The 22397-nt window shown below is 37.6% G+C and overlaps 1 protein-coding gene across 9 annotated transcripts in view; it reads left to right on the top strand.

Moving 5' to 3' along the window:
• Positions 1-20959, top strand: part of ARHGEF3 (Rho guanine nucleotide exchange factor 3) — a 100499-nt gene extending 79540 nt beyond the window's left edge. For 6 of the 9 annotated variants that reach the window (XM_015640652.2, XM_015640653.2, XM_033517462.1 and 3 more), the window contains 9 exons: positions 7474-7581; positions 12580-12750; positions 14497-14559; positions 14854-14950; positions 15052-15128; positions 16474-16731; positions 16895-17065; positions 17602-17788; positions 18705-20959. In XM_015640652.2, the coding sequence (XP_015496138.2) occupies positions 7474-7581; positions 12580-12750; positions 14497-14559; positions 14854-14950; positions 15052-15128; positions 16474-16731; positions 16895-17065; positions 17602-17788; positions 18705-19045 (1473 nt within the window). In that variant the 3' untranslated portion in view covers positions 19046-20959. Of the gene's footprint in view, positions 1-454; positions 6596-7473; positions 7582-12579; positions 12751-14496; positions 14560-14853; positions 14951-15051; positions 15129-16473; positions 16732-16894; positions 17066-17601; positions 17789-18704 lie in introns of those variants that run through there. The other 3 variants (XR_002002234.1, XR_002002232.1, XM_033517464.1) reach the window with 3 other exon arrangements.
• Positions 20960-22397: the final 1438 nt, after the last annotated feature.

Here is a 22397-nt window from a genome sequence, read left to right as displayed (position 1 = left end):
GAATCTGAGACCTCGGAGTCAGGGCTGTTTGCAGCCTGTCTTTTGTTTTCTCCTGCCATCCTCCCAGCACCAGTGTGAAGGAGCTCTGGGCTGCCTGGTGCTCAGGACCAGGGATGTTTGTTTATTTGAGGTGGGGAGTGCAGGATGGGGAATAGGACAGGGAACACACCGGCTTCTAGGCCATGGCACATCATTAACAGGAGAACCAGGCATGGAGCCAGAGGGAGAGGGGCCAAAAGATTATGAGATAAACTCCAAGTCTTGAATTTTCTTTGATCTTCCAAAATGTATGTATTTCATTTTAATTTTGCAGTTTTGGCGTATTTCAACATAATTTATTTGAGGTAAGTTCATGTGCAGCGTAACTGGAAACGTGTCAAACCCCTGCACTTGGAATTGCTGACCTGCTCTGCTTAATGGCAGTGTGAAACAAACAGCTTGTCTTTATTTTTCCATTCAGTAAGTCACTGTATGATATCTGCTGTTTAATTGTCAGTCCAGGTTAATACCCAGTCAGTTCCAGAATGGAAAAGGTCTTTCTTAGGTTGCCTGTACAAACAGCTTCTAATGAGAGGAAATGCAGAATTTAATCATCTCTACATTAGTTGCCTTGGTCACTTCCTTAAATGGCTCTTCACTGTGCCCCAGCTATCATTTCAGGTTCTCTCCTTTGTAATGCTGTGATTAAAACAAAATATCTCTGGGTTTTCCTTTGTTTGCTTACTGGTTTTGAGGAGACTGACAGAGGAGGAATAACACACTTCTTCCTGCTACCATCAGGGAGTGCAGGTGGTGCATGGGACCTCATGGGTTTCAAGGAAAATTGTATCACCAAAGCACATGCTTTATTGTATGATCAAGTTGCCTTTGTGTCTATTTAATAAAATTGCTTAAAAAATTCTCCTTGAGATGCTAGCAGTTTTAGTAGCAGGATGCCTCTCCCAGGTTTTAGTATGGACTTGTGTGGATGATTTAGTTACATTTGTACAACACTGAACTATACTTAGAACTGCTTTAGAGTTAGCTACTTTGTTTTTCTTGACCATACACCTCAGTTCTAGAAGAAGCAATGTTGTATAATTTTCCAATCAGGATCTTTCTAAGATACTATGAAGCAAAGGCAAATTCTCTGCTGTTTCAGTATAAAAATCCAGTCTTTTTAGTGCCAAAATCAATTGAGAATGTTGTTCTGGTTTTAGACTTGCTTTGCTGTGAAGGTACATAAAGCTTGAGATGCTTGGTTGAATTTATTTTTAGGTTTAAGTGTTTTCTGTGTTAAGGACTGTTATAACACTGGTTGTTTCTTCTATTTTAACCTGTTTTGTTTTTTTATCCTGCTGAAGGTTAAATACTGATAACATCCTGTGGAACAGAGCTTGAATGTGGTTTTTTTTTTTTTTTTATTAAACTCCAGGTTTTGGGGGCATTTATTAGAGCCATTTAATCTGAGGCCAATTTAACTAGTAGCAGACTAACAAAAATAATATTGTTGGGCTTCCTGCCATGACAAATGTTGACTTACCCTTATAAAGTTGACTCAAAACTAATAACCTTTAAAGTATGGAAACCTTTAAGGCGTATGGAAATATAGCCAGTTACATGAAATCTGAAACAGAGTGGTTCTGTTTGAGTTTACTGGCACTTCTTATGAATTAGGTTTGAAACAAAGGTTACTGTACTGTTTCAATTTACAGTGTCTTCTGTTTATTACACTGTTAACACTCTTGAGACTAATTTAAGTTAAAACATTTTTCCCTAATGAATGCTCCCATAGCACAGAATGAATGCTCTGGATGTCTGTTTGTCCTGATCCACATCAAAAAAGGAAAAAAGGTAACCAGCATGTTTTTATAAAATGTTAAGCAAGGTAGCTATCTTAAATCCAAAATTACTGGTGTAGATGTCTTAGAACTTGCTGAACTCCAGTAAGCTGAGATTCTAACGGGCAGTGGCAGTTTCAGCCACATTATGTGTGGGTTGAGAGAAGGTCAGTTGGCCTTTGAAGGTTAAAGGTGAACAGGATAAATTCTGCTGTTCTAAAATGCTAAGTTTCTGTACCTTCTATTTTCACATAGCACATATTTTCTGGGCTGGTTAAAAACCTCTGTAAGTTCCTTTTGTTGAGTTTGGTTTTAAATACAATCAGAAAAATCAACACAATATCCTGGTCACAGTAGTGCAGCAGACATGAGAATAATGGCCCCTCAGGGAAACATTTTCCCTTGTTTGTTGGATTCAGCACCAGTCCTCTGACATGGAGACTGTTGTTGAAGTTGCTGATAAGAGATGGGAGAGTCAGGTGGAAAAACAGTCATAATAGCAGCAGTGAACATAATTTGCTCTCCACTGGCAGGAAACCAGTGGCTAAGCCCTTGAGGAGCACAGAGTGGAAGAATTTTGAAGTGAGGTACTGGAACAAATGAAGATCTTTTATATGGCACCTAGACTACTATTCAGCATGTCTTATCCAGGTCATTGGTTCTGATGTTCTTAGGGCAATATGGAGGGAATCTGGCCTCATTCTTTTTGTTTCCTTTCTTTCTGTTTGTTAGGAAATGAAAAGCAGTCTTTTGCTAGAGTAATTTATCCACCAAAGTGTGATAATTAAGCTGTGGGTGGTCTTGAAAGATAATGTATCAAAAACTGATTGATACAGTTAAATGGGTTTAACTCACTCTATTTTGAACTTCGTGAATATTCCATTCTTTACATATACTAGTAAAATAATGTGGGGGTTTTTTTAATTTTGCTGATGAAGAGCACCAAAGTATTACCTTCTTCCCCTAAATAGCCTTCTAGAAGCTTTCATATCTGTGTAGTGTGTTCTTGGGTACAATATAACCTATTATAAGGTGCCAGTTTCACTAATGAAAAACCAGAAATAGCATGAACTTAGCTGTCAGTGCATTGCAGCTAATGTAAGTGCCTAATTCTTCACAGGATCTTCTGCTTTAACACACTTCCATGGCTGTTTGAATGCTGAGCTTGCCCTGGGAGCAGGTGCTTTGTGCCTATATTCAGGCTTTTAAATGGTGATCTGCGTTTGGGTCTGTGCATCAGACCCAAAATAATGATACAAAAGTTACCTTTTTGTCAGGCTGTTGTCATTTTGAAATGACCGTATTACAGGTTAGAAAGCAAGATGTCACTCAGTTCTGCCAGGCAAAAAGACTTAAATTTTACTGCAAAGGGAGCTGGCAGCTGTTAGTCTTGTCAGTGTGGCTTCCCACTGATGCTGTAGTTGGAGCTGCATTTTTCTGCTGTCCCACAGCAGAAGGGTCATTTTTTGAGTTACATATTAATAAAGCCTTCCTTGCTTACTCTGTAGTCTAAACCATTGGATTAGAGGTTAATATACAGAAGATACTGGAGGTACAATTGTACCTATACATAAAGAGTAAATAAGAATGAAAAAGTAATTGGAAGCACTGTGTCCTTCATGCTAATTTGGAGGCATGGCATCTTTGAAACTTCCTGTCTGATGGTTTCCCATCTTAAATTGATGATAATTACTGACTATGCTGTGGTGATTAGTCTTTCTTCCTACTAATTCTCTAGAAAAGTATATTAGAGAAATGTACTAAGAAAGACATAGTAGATGTTTGAAATATCCATTGTCTGGTTTTCAGAACTATCTCTATTTTGGACACAGATTTAATTCTTTTATCAGTTTGTTCACAGTTTCAAGTTCTTTCTGAATCTGCATGTATTCATGGTGTTATTTGTTTGCAGGTTAAATTTTTTTCTCTCTGAATTCAAATGTTACCAAAGTCATCTTGAGTTCAAATATACAGCTCCCTCCAAAAGCCATCTGCTCATTGTTCTAGCCTAGTCAGGTATTAATTTGACTTCACTTGACTGTTTAGCCTTTGAAGTTCCTGCACTCATGTTTCCCTCAGCTTTATTTAGCCTTATATCAAATTTAAAGCCCTGTCAGATTAATGTTACTTGTTCACATATACCAGCTCCACATTTTAGAAACTCTGCCAAACTGTAGTCTGGGTCTTTTTTTTAAACTTACTTCCCGTATTGCTTTGGCAAGCCTTCATAACTCTGAAAATACAGTCTAACATGCAATAATTTCAAAACTCTGATTTTTTTTTTTTTTAAAATACCAATCATAATGGCTTTAAAAGGTCAGGCAGCACATTGTAACTCCTGAATTTTTTTGTCATAACTTGGCCTGGTTCCCAGTCTGGACAGGTGATGGTTGTTGCAAATGAATGCAGCCTCTAAATCCTCTCTGAGTTCCCTGAGCAGTGACGGGGGGAGGCAGGAGGAGAGGAGGAGCGGTGACTTTGGCAGCTCTGACTCTTCTGTGCACACTCAGAGTACAGGCCTGGAGTCTGACATGTGTTCTGCCAGTGCATGCTGTGCATGGAGCCCCCTCATGCTGGGCACACACAGTTCAAGAGTCATACACCAAAGGATTTTATGGCTGTGGGACTCCTGGTTAACTGGAAAATTGGAGAGTTTTCAGAGACAAATTAGTGAAATAATGAACATATTCACTAATGTGCAAGTGCAGATTCTGGTCAGTATCTCTGGTTAAAGCAGGACAGTTCACACAGTCTCCTCTTTCCATTTGTTTTGTTGGCTGTGAGGAACAGAGTCCTTGATGAGAAAAACACCCACCTGTTCAGAACTTGCCCTTGACTGTAGAATTTTTCCCTGACCAGATTGTTGGTCTCAGTAGTTTGTTCAGCTTCTCTGCAATGCTGGTTTGGAGAGGTGACACAGCTTGAGAATGAGGGTGCTGATGAAAGGAGAGGCAGAGGCAGAATGGATGCAGACAGTACAGCAGAAATCCTGTCATCAAATGTGCAGCAATTTCAATATTACTGTATGACAGTTTTGGAATTGCTCTGGTAATTTTATATTTTGATTGCATAGTCAGAGCCTTATTTGTACAAACTCCATTTTTCTACTGTAGAAAGGGTGACTCAGTACTGATGGCTTTTGTTGTGAGACTTCTCTGAATAAAATGACACCTGGAACACTTAAGATTTGATGAGTTTTCATTCCTAGCTCAGTATCTTAACCTACCACTCAGTTTCTAATAAAGGGGAGAATCATGTTGGGAGTATTCAGAAATGCTTTTCTTATACTTAAGAACTTATGATTAACAAGATTTTCTTTGAGCTGATTGGTAAAGGTGTAAAGTCTCAGGCTTCTGAAGTTATCGGAAGCAATGTTATTTGAGAGAATCCTGTAATAATGCTGATTCATTTCCATAAAATTGAATTCTAAATTCAGACTGCATATTTAACTGTTCTGAATTCTGGTCAGAATTTTCCATGTGAAATCTTGGAACATGATAGATTGCAGGAAGAGCTCAAGGTGGGGTGCTGATACAGACGGGCAGGACTGCAGTTATCTGACCTGGCTTTGTCTGCTGGGAGAACAGCCAGCCTCTAGTGGCTCACAGCAAGAGGTTCCAGAAGATCTTAATGATGTTTGATGGTGGCTGAAACTCTGCTTGGGGATCATCTTCTAAACCAGTTGCTGTTTTCAGTGAGGTTTTGCATCACGAACATTAGTAAAAATTATACTGCCTTAGCACTTTTCTCCTTGAAATGGATGGGGGCAATGGATACCAGAAGGGGTACAGCATAAAGGAGTAATAATTTCTATTCATCCTAATCCTCTTCTTCCTATCTCCTGGAAAGTCTACAATGTTAATTTCCAGGTTTTGCTTTTGGGCTGGGGTACTGGTGCCTGAGTGCCCTGTGCTGCTGAGGCAGAGCTGCTGGCACAAGCTGTGCTGCTGGCATGGCACTGCCCGCCCGGCCGGGGCTGCGTGTCCTTACACTGCAGTGCAGCACCATTCCTGACCAGCTGGCACTGCCATGGGCCGTGCTCTGGGCACCAGCACTCAGAATAATCAGAAACCAGAAACAGCTCATGCTTGTGCCACCAATTAGAGAAGAATTGCACTGGAATCTCAAGGATTTTTCCTTTTTTTGGGGGAGTGGAGGAGGGGGTGGGACGCTGCTGCTCGAGATAAGTACCAGAGTGGTGCTGCAGTGACGTAAAAAATGCTCCTTCTGAAACCTGCCTCAAAGACATGGTTGCTGAAAAGGAAGGGTTATGAATAACAGTGCAGTGATGAAGATAAGGATTTAACTTGCTTTAGACTGTTACAGTTCCTTAATGCCAGGTGTCATGTATGATGGAATACATTATTTTTGCAAGAGGGTTAAACACTGTCACTCATCTCAGCTGGCTTTTATGGATTTCCAGGTCTGCCTGCTGAGAAGTAAATTAAATATGTAGCTGCTTCTCACCTTTCCTCTGTTGCTTCACTAATGGAAGAGAATTTTTCATGCCAGTAATACAGATGGTGATCATTGCTGCTGAGATTTATTATTATTGGGTATCAAGAAGAATGACAAATTGCATTATTTCCAGAAGGATTTGTTTCTGAAGAAAAGGATAATCGGCATGCTTCATTTTTCTTAAAACTACGTCCAGACAATTGGAGGCATAGCAAACCTACACAAACTTTATAAGCATGGCTGAAAAAGAGAGATGAACTGCTTTAGGATGTCCTTGAAATATGGTGCTGGCTGGGGTTTTTAACTTCATTTGGAAGGTTTGGCTCTTTTTCTCTTGCCTTTTGCATGTGCTGTTCGAGATCCATTAAATGTCAGATGGAGGTTAGGAAGCCAAGGGTAACTGTTCTATTCTTATGTATTAATAATCACTTTTTTCTGTGTTACGATTTCTCTTAAAAAAAAAATAAATATATATATCTGTAGGACAAGTAGTGTATTATTTTGGTTACACATTACTTTGAGTGCTGTTGTGCTATTAACATAGATATGAAAAGAACAGCATTGAATTGAGTGCTTTATGGTAGATTTTGTTTAATTTTCCTTTATATTTTATGCAGAAAATCCGTATATGTAAGCATGTTATTAATGTTTGCCTGTATATGTGAGTACTTTCATAAGAACATGCATTCAATGGCCATAAGAGTTAGAAATTTTTGTCTAAATTATATATTCTGGAAGAAAATACATTTAACTGAATAGAGTCACATGCTGACAGTGCCAGAAGCGAAAGCACACAGAGAAATGTTTATATTTGAAAGTATTCCTTTCAGTGAGAAGATTATCATAACATGCATTAGCTGCAGAGCACTGCTGAAAATCTGTCCGCTAAGAATCAGTTAATCAAATTATTTTCTCTTTCTTTACCTTCCTTTCCCTGTTCCTGGCTATGCCAGCTTTTCCATCATTACATTTTTCATCTGTTTCCAGGACCTGTATGTACCAGCCAGGAGCACTCTGTCACTGCCAGCGTTTGAAACTGCTTTTGTTTGTTTAATGCCCTAATTATAGACAAGGTTTGCAAACACTCTTGCTACAAATGCTTTCTTAGGAAAATCAGCAAAACTGTTAGCAATCTTTATCTGATTATGCTCACACTCCCCTTTTCTTCCTTTCCCTCCTCTTCCCTGTGCTGCAGGAGCCCAGTAACAAACGGGTCAAGCCTCTTTCCAGAGTCACATCCCTGGCCAGCCTCATCCCTCCTGTGCGAGCCACTCCGCTGAAACGCTTCAGCCAGACCCTGCAGGTAACGCCAGCAGCTCCTGCTGCTCCCACACAGCTGCAGCTCCTTCCAGCCTTCCTGGGAGCAGGGGTGCAGTGCACACCTGCCACTGGAATGTGCCAAACATTGAGCACCTCGTCACCACAAGGTCACTCAGCTTAAAACTCTCACCTCAAATAAACCACTTCTCTGTCCAGATAATTAATGGTTTTCACTTACCAGTAAGAATACTGGTAAGTGTAAGTAAGAATATTGCACCTGTAGCATATAAAATTGTTTACTAAAGGATTATGGTTTCTTTTAAAATTTAATGAAGACAACATTCTGTAATGCTTTCTCTTAAAGTTGGTTGGTGTCTTTGAAAATGTTATTTTTGGTGTAGTCGGTCAGGTAGGACTGCTACATTTCCTCCTGTAGAGTGAACTTTGACCTTACCTAAACAAAAGAGTTAGTGAACAATCAGAAATTTCCAAGTAATTTTCCAAAGGTGATGATGAAAATTAATAAAGGGCAAACAAATTTTAAATGCACTTTCTATTTTACAGATTAGGTGTGCAATACTGAACATACTTGGAGACTAATGAAACTTCAGTTTATAAAGCATTTGTGCCTTCAGGCCTAGAGAGAGCAAATTATTGGGGTGCTCACCTCCTAATTGCAGTGACAGCTACAGCACTGCTCTGGGTCTGGCCCAAAAAACACTGTTTCCTCTTTAAAAGAGTTTATTTAAGAAGGCATGTAAAAGATCTAAAGAAAATTATTAAACAAGCTTAATTTCTTCAAGAAGAACTGTAAAAATAACTTAGATGTGTTAGAAATGTTCCTTAATCAAGGAAATTGATTAAGGATTTGATAAAATTTGATAAAATTACCTAAACTAGAACTTTACTGAAGTTATCTGTTAAGGAGGAAAGACATGATACTTCAGAGTCTTTGAGGAATAAAAAGTCATGGGAAAGAACTCCATTTTTCTGTAGTCATAATTATCTAGAAAATGGATATTACAGGGTTTTCTGACATTGGTTTTCCCTCTTTGGTTCCTATGATGTTGAAAGTGCAGATTTCTGCACAGGGTTGGAGATCAGGCAGAGGTCTGCAGCCCCCAGCCTGGCTCGGTGCAGGTGTGGTCTGTGTGACTCGAGCAGAGCTCCCTGTATCCCCTGGGCTCCGTGAATCTCCGGCAGAGTCTGCTCCAGGGCAAACGGGCCCAGCTCTGGAAGGGCCACATCAGTTCCAGTTGTGAGGAGTATGGAAAAGGATGTAATTTTTGGCTAAACTGCTGCTGAGCAGGGTGCTTCCCCTTCCACAGCCTTAGGCAGCTGTTGGCCTTGTTTAGGTACCTGTGCTATTGTTCTGCAGTGAAAGCCTCTGGGACTGCACAATGCAGTGTCCAGAACAATATTGTGTTTAATAAAGTTGTTTCAGACTAACCAAAACAACTGTCCTTTCAAGGATACAGTAGCAGCTTCCCAAAATGAGAGCTATATTAGTTTCAGGGTAAATTTTATCAAAAATGGGAGGCAAAGTAATGGCTTTGTTGCAAGTCCTATTGTTGCAAACATTTCTGTTTTGCTCTGTTTACACTTACTATAAGAATATATTTTAATTAGCAGATTAAACAGGTATGTTACTTATACTATCCCCTCTAAGTATGTGCTTGAAGAAGCTGTGATGAGAAATCAGCTTCTGTGTTCTCCAGATCCTGCTGGTGATGTCCCAGCTGTAAACTGATTTCTTATCTGATTTTCTCAATAGCTATAGAGCAGGGACAAAAAAGATTGACCTTGTGCTCAGGTGTCCCACTTGGAATTACTTAGAAACATTCTGGGAAGTACATATAGCTATTTCACTTGATTATGTTTTATGTATAGCTGTATTATGTGTAGTTGTCACTGTGTCTTGAGAACAGTATAGGTTTCTTTTTGTTCTGTGATCCCCTGTAAAAAAGAAAAAAAATGTTGATTTTTCTTACTGGTGAACTTTTATGTATCTTCATCGTTATTTCAGTCAAAACCCATGTTTCTTCTTACATTGCTGCTAGGTGTTCTGTGTATGTAAAATGAAGAAAACTACTCTCATCACCACAACATTCAGAAAAAACTTCTTCCTCTGGAAGAAAATAAAACAAAATCAACAGAACATTCCATCTAAAAAAGGCCACTCCAACAGCATCAGTAAAAGAAATTAGAAAATTCTGAGATTCCTTTATGGCTTTTTAAACAAACCTTCTTAGATAGCCTTCTAAATGGAAGATACATGTAAGAGGGGAAAAAAACCCCCAGCTTATTGCATAGGATTTTCCTTACCTCTGTACATGTGACTTCCTCTTTACATTATTGGATTTTCAGCATGCAGCATGAGGTGAAACATTTTTGTCTGGGATTTCTGTAGTTTTTTTTAATAAATGTTCTTAGCAACTTTTCATGTTTTGCATATTTTATTGATTATAGAAGTATTTGATTTTTCTTCTGCATACTTCATTCCAATGTTCCACTTATTTCCAATACTTATTAATATTAGTACTTATTTCTCATAAGGATTCCAAGTAAAAAATATTTGAAGTCTTTCAGGATTTCTTTCTGGGCCTTTGTTTGTTTGTTTGTTTTTGTTATTGACTATTTGTAGTCATTCTGTTTCTGTCATGGAGGGCAGTGTGTACCATCTGCCCAATAAAATGCTGTTAGCTGCATCTCTGCCAGCTACACTGTGTCTGTGTAGCTGCAGGATACCCAGTGCTAAGCAGGTATTCTTACCTGTTAATCCACCTGGGAAGCCAGTGTATTTCATAGCTGTATTTTCAGTCTCCATCAAGCTAGACTAATGATTATGATCTGGTGTTATTTATTATGATGCCTGGTCTTATTCACAGCTGTGCTGTTTGGCTTAAAGCAGAAAATAGGATCAGAAAAAGAACTCCAGCTGATGCTGAAGAAAGAAATTGAAATCTGGCTGGCTTCCTCTGCAACTTCAGTTTTCATCAGTGTGTCTTGAATTTAAGTAGGGAGTCCAAATTACTTTCTATCTATCTTAGGACACCAAAAATTTCTAAAAATCCTCAAGAAGAAAATTGATTTTAATATCAGTTCTAAATGCCAGGGCTTTGATCAGTAGTGGCCTTTGCCTAGTACATGAAGTTGTTTGCTTTACTGCAGCTCTAATTAAGGGTTGTTAATTGCATTAATTAACATTGTTAACACATAGACCCTTCAAGAATCAATCTTATAACAGCCAGGGAAATCTGTTGCCACCAGAGAAATATGGTAAACAAGATGATGGGTTGTGGATGGATTCTTCCCCATCCCCATTACTTTTTGGAATTATACAAAAATTTTAATCATCCCACAGGGCCATAATTTGTAAAGAGTGTGTGGGACATGTTTTTTAAGGAAGCCAGAAACTAGGAAAATATTTTGAAGATATGTAAGCGCTCTTTTGACATTCCTGCAGCTCCTTCATGGTATTCTATCACATGACTGATTTTTATTTATTTATTTAATTTTTCCTTCTTGACAAGTACAAAGCAAAGATACCATAAGAGTATGTTCAAACTTTTTTTTAGAATTTTTTGGTAGAACTTCAGTTTAGGGCTCTATTCCATTAATAAATAACCTCAGTCCTGTGTCCCTCATTAAGCTAGTTAGTTTCATTAACTTTGTATGGTTAATGAAAAGGCTGATGTATGACAGAAATCAATTAAATATATACTTATTGTGTCTAGGTAGTAAGGATGCTAAGCAAACAACCAAGCAGGATTTTGAAGAGTTTGGTTTCATTTTGAGTCTTTCAGCCTCTTTGTGTCTCTTTTGCCCAATGAGGACAGTTTAGGGTTGTGGAGAATTGTATAGTGTGTTCTCCTGCATCAGAGGGGAACATTCTCTCAGTGCATGTGAAAGGTTACTTTTCCCAAAATATTGCCTAATTTGAGTTTGATCTGGGATTCCTTATTATAACAAGTGTAAATTAAGCGTGTAATTGCACATGTGTTTTTGTATCTTCTTAACTCTTGAAGGAAGACTAGCACCTGACTTGCAAAGTTTTGGAAGGTGTGTGTGTGTTTTTTGTTAAGGTCTTTCCAAGTCCAACTCAGAATGGCTTCTATTAAAAGACAGGTTTTTTTATTTATATCATGTCTTCTGATATGGTAAAAACATAGTATTTATAGGCTCTGTTTGTATTTCATGGGCTCTTATCTTCAGAGAAGATTGCCCTTTGTATATGCTGCTTTCGATATGGAAATTGAGAGAATTTATTTTGTTTTAAATATTGTTACCCAAGGCAATTGAAAGCTGATTTTGTTATGTAATGCAAGTTTTAAATAACAATAAAAATGTAGAGTATTTCAACTATGTGAAACAGTTTAAGCATTTCATAGGTATGACCTCTAAAAGAAGTCTCTCATTTTAATGAAGCAAAAAAGAAACTTTTTCAAAACAGAATAATAAGAGCATAAAGTATCCATCCTGTAAAGGATTTCAGATCTTACAGGCAATTTGAACTCTTAAGTCTCTCCTAAAATTGAAGGTGGCTTTATTGAAGCTTAGGACCAGACCACATAGTTGATACAGAGATGCTGGTATACACTGGTAGAGTGTTTAATATTTGCATTAATTCTAAATTTTTGATGAAGCAGATGTGAAATGTTTGAGTTATTACTGCATGTTCACAGAATTGAAACTGTATTTATCAGTTCTCTTAGTTTAGAGTGCTGCACTGTTCTGCATTATCCCTGTGTACACTCTTTGTGCTTGTTGTATGGGAATGCAGTGCAGAAGTTTTGTTCATGTTGGGGACAGGACACAGAGAAAGTTCACTGCAGGAATGGAGGCCTTGCCTTTCCATGAGGATATATTGAAATAATTTCTCTTACATTCCTGGTACTAAATGTTGCTGTGAAGTTCAATGTAAAAACTAATCAGAGAACATTTGTTGTACTGAACTATGTGTATGAATTCCTTAGAAAATGGGAAAAGTGAGGGTTTAACATGAAACTGTTGTAACATAAACCCAATTGTCTCTTCCCAGCGGTCCATAAGTTTCCGCAGCGAGAGTCGCCCCGACCTGCTCAGCCCACGGCCATGGTCTCGAAATGTGCCCCCTGCTACCACAAAGAGGAGAGACAGCAAACTGTGGAGTGAGACCTTTGATGTCTGTGTCAATCACATGCTCACATCCAAGGAAATCAAGCGGCAAGAGGTATAGATATAGATATTTTTTTAACCATAAATTTAATGTTCAAAAGTCACCTTTAAAGCGTAGAGTTGGGAATGCTCATAGGCATTGGGATAGCACTTGAAGATGTCCTGCAATTAAAACATGTCACCACCTCCACTAGAAGCAGAATTCCATCTCTAGTCTTTATGACTCAGATTATTATGACTCTATATTAGATTAATGTAACCTTTGTAAAAAGCAGCTCATCGTATTTCCTTAACAAACCCAAAGTTACTGAGATATATTGTCCTGTGATTGTCTGCATGTGTGTGCGTGTTCTGTCTGACACTTTCTGTAGTCATGGTTGATATTCTGGTGTTACATTTTGTTGTTCTAGTAATGTGAGGTGAGCATGCTGTGCCAGTAAAAATCAGGTGATACAGACACACAAAAATGCACCATCATTTCCCTTCTGCAAAAGACTGTCTTTGAGAAAGTTTCCAGTGCTAGAAAGGTGACACACCTATCAAAAGATGTGTCTTCCAAAGCAAAAAAGAAGCATGCTGGTGTTTTTAATGTGTCAGACAAGACAAAGTCTGAATAGTTCATATTATAGTCAACAAGGAGCTTTTTTAGAATCAAGGTATTTTTATTTTCTAAAGAAATTTCTAGCAGTATTAACAAAGCTTGTAACAATCTCCCTGAGAATGTTTCAGAGACTGAGTCATAAATCAATCAACAGTAGTGTCAAGCATTTCTTGTGCAAATTTTACAGGAATTCATAGGAAATAAATCTGTAATTGAGAACTTCAAAGGCAGCTTACTGAAAAATGAACTGTAGAAACTTGTTTGCACAGCAAGTCACTGCTGTCTGGAGGCAGGAGCCAGGATCCTTGGTACAACCCAAATAAGTGAGCTATATCCCAGCAAGTTTAGCAGGAGGGTTCTGCTGTGTGTTTGTTCCCATGCTGTGTGCTCTGAGGGAGAACTGACCTGCTGTCTGTGAGCTGCACTATGACAGATGGGTGGTCCTGAGCCCCAGGAATCTGCTCCAGCTGGGCATGGGCTCCCATGATTTATATTGGTTGAAAGCATTGACTGTAAAGCAAGGAATTCTAGCCTAAACAGTCCTTAACTCTTACTGTACCCCAGTTTAAGGAGGAAATCAGGCAACAAGTTAATAACAATGGGGGTTTGATAAACTAGTGAATTAGCATGGTGTTATTTTTAATCTGCCAGCTTTAAAGTCTAAAATGTGCTTTAAGAGGATTTCTAACATCAGCCAACAGTTAGCTAGAACTCAGCCTTCATAACAAAAAATTAACTGGTACCAAAATAAAAGTGCTCAGTACCAAATAAATGCTTTAAGTGAGATCTGTCTCCTACTTGGTAGACTCCTCTATAATTACCGCCACTGCATGTGGCAGAAAACATAAAATAGAACATAACAAACTCCTATGCAAACAGTTGTATTAGTGGTTAAGGTACAGTTAAGTCAAAACACCACAATGAAGGTAGTTTCCCACATTTGGGAACACAACCCTTTGACAAAAAATATGCTTTGTCTATTTGAGATAAGCTTTTAATGAACATTCTGGTATAACTTTTTTAGAAACAAGGCACTTAATTCTGTAGTTATGGAATAAAGCCTTACTTTATTTCTGTAGATTTAGCAGAGAAATGCTGTTAAATGGTGTTAAGACAGCTGTTCAAAATATAACATCAACCCAGGAAGTGGAGCACAGATTAAATAAAGATATTTTCTAATATTTGTGTCTGTTTTTACAGGCTATATTTGAACTTTCCCAGGGAGAAGAAGACTTGATAGAAGACCTGAAGTTGGCAAAAAAGGTATGCTTAAAAACCAAACCCAAAAACCAAACCACAACAAAGAGTACTAAATGGTTAAGAACACATTTAAAACTTGTTTTTTTATAATTGCTAAGACAGCAAAAGAGGAAAAAATCCAAAGCATATTTCAATCTTCCCATTCTTTCCGAAACACTTAAGTGTGCTGTCTTTTTTATTTTTTTAATATGAAATTGATAGTTTAATCTATGGTTATGAAACTGACTTACAGGGAGCACTAAATTCTGTAATGAATTTTGCAACCAACAAACCACAAATGTTTGTTTTTCTTTTCAGGCTTATCATGACCCAATGCTTAAGCTTTCCATAATGACAGAGCAAGAGTTGAACCAAATTTTTGGAACACTGGACTCTCTAATTCCTCTGCATGAAGGTAAAACTTAAATAGTCTTTGTGTGCATGAATATAGCACACAGATTTAAAGTCAGGTTTATTAAAGTGAGGTTTCTCTTCTTTTTTACTATTCACTCTCAGATCTTCTTAGGCGACTTCAAGAAGTCAGGAAACCTGATGGATCAACAGATTGTGTTGGCCACATCCTCGTGGGCTGGGTAAGACAGAGTTTATAATCAATTTTGGGACTTTGGTTTGGAGCTGTAACATAATTTTTCTCAGACAATTTCCTTTCTGTAACATGTCAAAAAGATATTCTCAAAGAAGTTTTAAAAGGTGAGGCAACTATTTAGAGACACAATAGAGTATTTTCTCTTTTCAGGGACTTTCCATGAAAAGATTTAGATTGGGGTGTTTTTTTAAAAAGTTTTTGCTATTCAGGTGTTGAGCACTATTTAATATACTTTAAATAAAAATCAAGACTCAGACTAGAGTTTTTCTTAGGTAGGTCCTTTAAGAATCTGTCCCTGTTTCTGTTCTGCTTTCCTTGGAAAGTCAGATAAGGATACAAGAGAGGTGCTGCTGCCTCATGAAAGATAAAGTAGATAGGTTCATGTTCACTAGCATCCAACAGCACAAACACTGAAAATGGCTTTTGTTAGTTTTGTTGTTAAAATTGTTCATTGCAATCAAAAAGAGTTATTTTTGGTTTTAGATACGTGAGAAGTATGCTTTTAAGTAAATGTAAGTAGTAAAATTTAGCAGGGGAAAAAAGGCTTGAAATTTTAAGGAATTAGGTAATGATATTTAGCATCTCTATGTGAAAGTGTGGCCTATGGTCAACAAGGGAAGCATTATATAGTGTACATAATGTAAATAATTAATGATAAAATATTTGTAAATGTCAAAATAATCTCAGTTTTCTTTGCATAAAGTAATTTAAAATATATTTTCTGATGTGTGTTGAACATCAGTGAGTTTCTCTTGGTTCAAATCTATTCAAGTCTAATTTCCTTTTTTGAAAGGTTTTGCATATTTGGTGTTAATACAACAGGTTTAGTGAATGTATACATTGCTCTAATCAGCAGACAAGTTGTTTTGGTTTTCTTTTTCAGATTTATATATATATAGTTTTGTCATCTTAGTTTGGTCAAGGTTCCTGAGGGCTATACAGAAGTTAGATTGTAGAAATTTGCTGATCTGAAAAAGACCAGGCTTGGGAATTCCTAGGCTTTTATTTCCATTCATAATTAAAGCCAGGCTTCTGTGTTCAAGTGTTGTCTGCACTAAATAGTGCTCAGTCTTCAGTAATTTATACTTCTAATGGAGATCTGCAGGATCTAAGTGATGAGTAAGTGCTTCTAAATTACTTAAATGTTGATCAAGGTGGTCTGAGGACCCTTGTAAAGGTTATATTTGTTGGAAATGTTACATCAATAAACTGTGGATAAATGTCCAGCTAAAAGAGTCTCAGCATGAATTCTGATGTCCTGCATCACCTGAACCTTTCAGTGAAGGAAATCGTGCTTTACTTCAGCTACAGAATAATTTTTCTTTCCTCAGCTTCCATGCCTAAACTCCTACGACAGCTACTGCAGCAATCAAGTAGCAGCTAAAGCTTTATTGGATCACAAGAAACAAGATCACAGAGTGCAAGATTTCCTGCAGCGCTGCCTGGAGTCTCCTTTTAGCCGCAAGCTGGACCTGTGGAATTTCCTTGACATTCCCAGAAGCCGTTTGGTTAAATACCCACTACTGCTCAGAGAAATTTTAAGACACACACCAAATGATCATCCAGATCAACAGCATCTGGAAGAAGCTGTGAGTTACTGTTGGGTTTGGGGTTTTTTAGGAGATTATAGCAGTTTTTGCTTATTACTGAATTAAGGGAGACTACATAAAATATAAAAAAGCAAATATTTATATGAACAGCTGAATATTGGACTGTAATTAAAATTCATGTGTTTTCATTGTGTTTCTGCAGATAAATATAATTCAGGGCATTGTGGCTGAAATCAACATAAAGACTGGTGAATCTGAATGCCAGTATTACAAAGAGAGACTTATTTATCTTGAAGAAGGCCAAAGGGATTCATTGATTGATAATTCACGTGCTGTGTGTTGTCATGGGGAACTGAAGAACAATAGGGGAGTGGTAAGGAATAAATATTTTGTCATAAATAACTTCAAAAGATAACTTCATTTTGCATGACAGCTAAAAGAGCTGTGAGCACACAGAGAGAAACATCACCCTTTAATATATAGGAAGTTGATAAATATTAATTATTATATATAACATTAATCTTTTTTGTTAGTTGTTAAGTATCTGTATAGGGAGATCATAAGAGTATATATATCTCTGTCTCTTATGGACCCTAACAATAATTAGGGAAAATTTATTTTACAAAGCAACAAAGTAAGCAGTGCATTTTTCATCTCTGGAATTGCTTCTATGGAGCATGTTTATGCAATACAGTGGAAGAGTCCTGTCTCACCACGCAGCTGAGAGGGAAAGATGAAACAGGTGCTATTCCCTGGTTCACCTGATGAAGGTCAAGCAGGTAGTACAGTACCAAATTAGCAGGAAGAAACTGGCAATTTTCATCTTTCGGTGAACTTTATTTGTTCCATTTGGTTTAATGATGTTTCAGGAAAGGAATAATGCTGTATTATCTACTAATCTTTTAACAGAAACTGCATGTCTTCCTCTTTGAAGAGGTGCTGGTGATCACTCGGGCTGTGACCCACAATGACCATCTCTGCTACCAGCTGTACCGGCAGCCAATTCCCGTCAGGGAGCTGGTGCTGGAGGACCTGCAGGATGGAGAGGTGCGCCTGGGAGGATCCATACGTGGAGCCTTCAGCAACAATGAGAGAAGTATGACAACAACAGCTTTTTGTATTTGCTTATGTAGGGTCATCATAACTTTAAGATACCTGCCAATGCAACATCAGAATGTTCTCTCTTAAAATTAACATTAACATTAGCTCCATCCAACATACTCAATTTTGTTTCAGACTGGTTTATTATGTTCTAAGTTGTTTCTTTTCAATTCTTTCTCAAATCTCACTATATTAATAATAGAATTTTTCCACACACCTATTCCTGTACTGAATTGAGAAGGGGAGAACATACAGATTGTAGTGGCAAAACTGCAAAGTTCACAAGTGTATTTTGAAATCTTGAGCTTCAGCTGTTTTGCCTTTCCTTGTACTGGAGACATTGATTGCTATTCTGTAATTCTTTAAGCTGGCAGAGAGTGTAGTACTCAGGGTCAAGACTGCAGCTATTCATGTTTATGTCTTTCCGGTTAAGTATATTATGAAGATGCTTTTTTTATTACAAGGGTCCTTTAAATGTCTTCTGGTCAAAACTTCAAGGGGTTTTTGTATGTATCCACTGTATTAATGAAGTGAATGGAAGAGATGAGGCAGATTTGGCTGGCACAAGGGTGCTGCGTTCAGTGAAAGTTCTGGAAATCTGCTTTGCAGAGAAGTAGAACGAGAGGCATTAAAGTGTGGGAGAAGCCTTAATCTTGCTGATTCCCTTTAAGCTTTGTGGTTAGCTCATGCATGGCAGAACCAAAATTACTTAATCAAGCAATATGAAGTTACTAGAAGTGCTTGCGGTGTTCTGTGGTTTTCTCTCAGAAACAAGGAGAAGCCCAGACTCTTCTCTTTGGTCTGACCTTAAGGCAAAGATTGTGTAGATTCTGTTACTTAAATATACTCTTTGATTATAAAATCCATTCAGCCAAAGCATTCAGGGGTTTTATATGCATTGTTTCTTTCAGTCAAAAACTTCTTTAGAGTCAGCTTCCAGAACGGATCCCAAAGCCAGACTCACTCTCTCCAAGCCAATGACTCCTTCAACAAGCAGCAGTGGCTAAACTGCATCCGCCAGGCCAAGGAAAAGGCTGCGTGTGCAGGCAAGGCTGGTGGGCTGGAAGCACATTTCCTTGTGTCACCCAATGGACGCAGAGTGCCCCAGGGAGAGGCTGCCCTGGAGCAGATGGAGCAGTCGGACTGTGAGTCAGACTGTAGCATGGACACCAGCGAGCTCAGCGCCGACTGCGAGCGCATGGAGCAGACGAACTCTTGTGAGAGCGAAAAGCAAATAGAAACCAATGTTTGACAAAAGCTTACAGTTCCTGGAAGAAAATCTGTCTCTTACCTGTACAGTATTTGCATTCCATACATGGAACCATTTGGAGAAGCACTTTTAGAATATTTTTTGTGACAATGTCAATGCAGTTCTTGTATTATTAATACCTGTGAGTGTCGTACTGTAACTGCCCATCTGTATAAGCTGGAATCTCTTGCGACTCATGTCCTGTGATTATATTCCATGAACACCCAAGTTGGATGAAAGAGGTACTTGACCAGTTATTCTCAATGTCCTGCTGTAAACAGAATTTCTGAACTACTATTTATATATGCATTACATAAATAACCTTTTCCTTATATTTAAGTATTTAATTTGCCCTTTAAAGGGGCAGCTGAAGATGTGGACTTAATATGGAATTTCAGGATGGGTATCAAGATAATAAGTTTTCTTAAAGGCATGGAAAGAAAAAGTAGTTTCTTGGAACAGGAAAGAAAACTATCTTGTAATAACCTATCCAAACTCCTGTGGTATTAAATCAGCAAGAACTATAAACAGCGGGCCTTGGAACCAGGGACTCTTTAGGGATTTGTTTTTCAAAATGAAGCACTGTCCTAAGATCCAGCAGCCAAACTTACTAAAATATGGACATTTCAAATGGTCAGCATAGTAAGATGGCTTATTTTTCAAAGCATGTAATGCTAAAAATAATCAACTGAAAAGACCACAACCAAACCTTTACAGCCAGCACTGAATTAAATGAAATGCTGAGAATACTGGATGTTTGTAAATAAGCTGGTAATTTGCTTTCAGTGCCATATATATATATATATATTATAATATATATATATTATCCCAAACAGTAAGAATGGAAAGGAGCTTTTGCTTGTGAATAGGCCCTCTTCAGCATTTTGCACTCCACTGACCTCCACTGTTGGTTTTAAGCACCACTAATGTTAAAACTTTTAATTTTCTGTAAATGTCTGTTTACAATTACATGTAGTTGGTTTTTAAAACTAAGTGATGATTTTATATAAATGGTGCTCTACAAATACCCTGTGGGATTATGTAGAGAGAGTTTAAACAAAAAGGGAATTGTTTGTCCTTTAGGATGTATTACATCCTTTTTACTTTCCTCAAGTTTTGTTTTAAAAGTTTTTGTTGCATTTAATTTCATACTGCAATTGGAAATGCTACTGTGTTTTCTGGTGGCTGATTTAACCTACTCATAATGATGAGAAGCAGATGAGTCACTTAAATGCAGTCTAAAACACATAGTTGAACATCCTGTTATTTTTCAGGAATCCCTGGGTAGTATTTTATTTCTTACTGTAAGAAAGAATGCCAGTGGTGTTTGGTAAGCTATGAAAATGATATATTACAAATTTTAAATGATTCTTGGTATTACACAAGATAACCTGTGCAAAGTACTTGTAACAACAAAAGTAGAAAAACTGCTAAGTTATTGCCAAAAATAATTTTTCTTGTGTTCTACAAGTTTACATAAAATTTACTAAGTATCTTACATATATATATGCTCATGTGCATTACAGAAATCAGTGTGACAAGATGATAAACAATATAAAACAAGGTATTTTTATTTTTTAAAAAAATGGCATTTTTACCCTATAGAACGTATTTCTGTATTTATAGTTTTTAAAAAAAAAAATCAATTTTCTTTTCTGTTTCAGGCATTGTAATTTATTTCAACTGCTTCATTTTTAGAGCTGAAAGAATATACCAGTGAAGATGAAAGGAAAAATCTGCAAAGAAAAGGCATAGGGAAGTTGTTCAGCAAAAATGTTGAAAAAAAGAGCAAAAAGCATGTAAAATGTTCAGATAGAGAAGAAGGAATGAATGAATGTGTATTGACTTTTTTTTTTTTTTTTTAAATAATGGCCTTGAACTTTTCTGGAAGCATTTCAAATAAATTACATTAAACCATTTTGATTTTTATTTGGTTTGGTTGGTTGTACAAGAAGACTACAAAAAAATTTCAGTGGTACATGCAGTGAGGTTTTAACAGAAGTGACCAAAGCCTGTATTTTGTTTCTTATAAAGTGTTATATACTTGCATCTAATTTGCTAAATGCACAGTAATAACAGAAACAAGTCGTTGCACTCAATTCACCACATTCCCCAAAGTTCTGTATGACATAATTACTTTAGGAAATAGGTGGAACAAAAATTTACTGTCCTGTCATCAGTTTCTCCCTCATAATTCCTTGTGGGTCACAACTGAAATGTTTAATTTTGGGGTATGCAGAAGCCACCACCCAGCCAGGAAATCTCAGAAGATTAATTTACATTTGTTTACTGTACTTCACTGTTCAGCATTCTGGAGTGCAAGTGTTTTGGTTGTGCTTTGTAGTTGACATGCACTTAGCTACTGATTGATCTAATAAATCCTAATGATGTTGGGGTTTTCTCTTCAAATCACCCTAAGGATTAAGCTTTCCAGTTTAAGAGTACTGCTGTCATGCTGGATTTGGTAAGCTTGTTTTAGTTCTAGCACTTTTAAAATGCCACTGCTTTTGAAAGGATGACTTTTGACTGTGGCAGGAAGGTGGTGGTGGAGGGATGGGGTGGAGTTGGACAATAAATTGTACCAAAAGGGATGGGTAAAATGTAAAATTATGAGTGTGAATTATAAAGAGGAAATACAAAATAATATATATATATATATATATAATATTATATTTAAATATATATTAAATTTTAATATATACATATATATAATATGTATATATATAACTATAATTTATAAAGAGGAAGAATCATATATATGAATATGTTCAAATGATTGTCACAGTAATTCTGGTGTCCAGAGGGGAGTCTGAGAGGTTGCAGCAGAGGCAAGAGGCAGTGAAAAACCTGAGGTGTCAAGTGCTTCCAGGATTACCTTGAGGAGCTGGCACAATGAGAGGGATGGAGACACTCATCCAAATCTGAGGCATGAGCACTCTGGATGTCACACTCAGGGAAGAGGGTGAGTGATGAGGTGTCCTGCTCTCAAGAGCAGGATGTCAGTGGTCTGAGGGGGCAGATCCATCCCTTTGTGGCAAATCATAGCAACCTGCTTCTGCTCCTGCTGAGGAGAGTCAGCTGTAGCTTATGAAAGACCTGATGGACCAGAAGCAATAAATGTGAAAGCAGAAACTGTGACTGAGAAAGAAAGGTGAAGCAAAGTGAATGGCCTTGTGACCCTCTGAACTGTGTGGGTCCTCTGAGACTTCAACACAAAATTGAACTCTGTGGCCTTTGTTTTCCTAGATTTGCTCTGCAGCACTGAAAAGAACAAAGCCAGGGAACATGAAGATCTGTAATGAACAACAGGTTTGAGATCCATGAAGCTCAGCACCAAGAATCAGTTGCTAGAATC

The sequence above is a fragment of the Parus major genome, chromosome 12 (assembly GCF_001522545.3).
Source record: "Parus major isolate Abel chromosome 12, Parus_major1.1, whole genome shotgun sequence".
NCBI classification, from domain to species: Eukaryota; Metazoa; Chordata; class Aves; order Passeriformes; family Paridae; genus Parus; species Parus major.
This window is presented reverse-complemented; position numbering and strand designations above follow the sequence as displayed.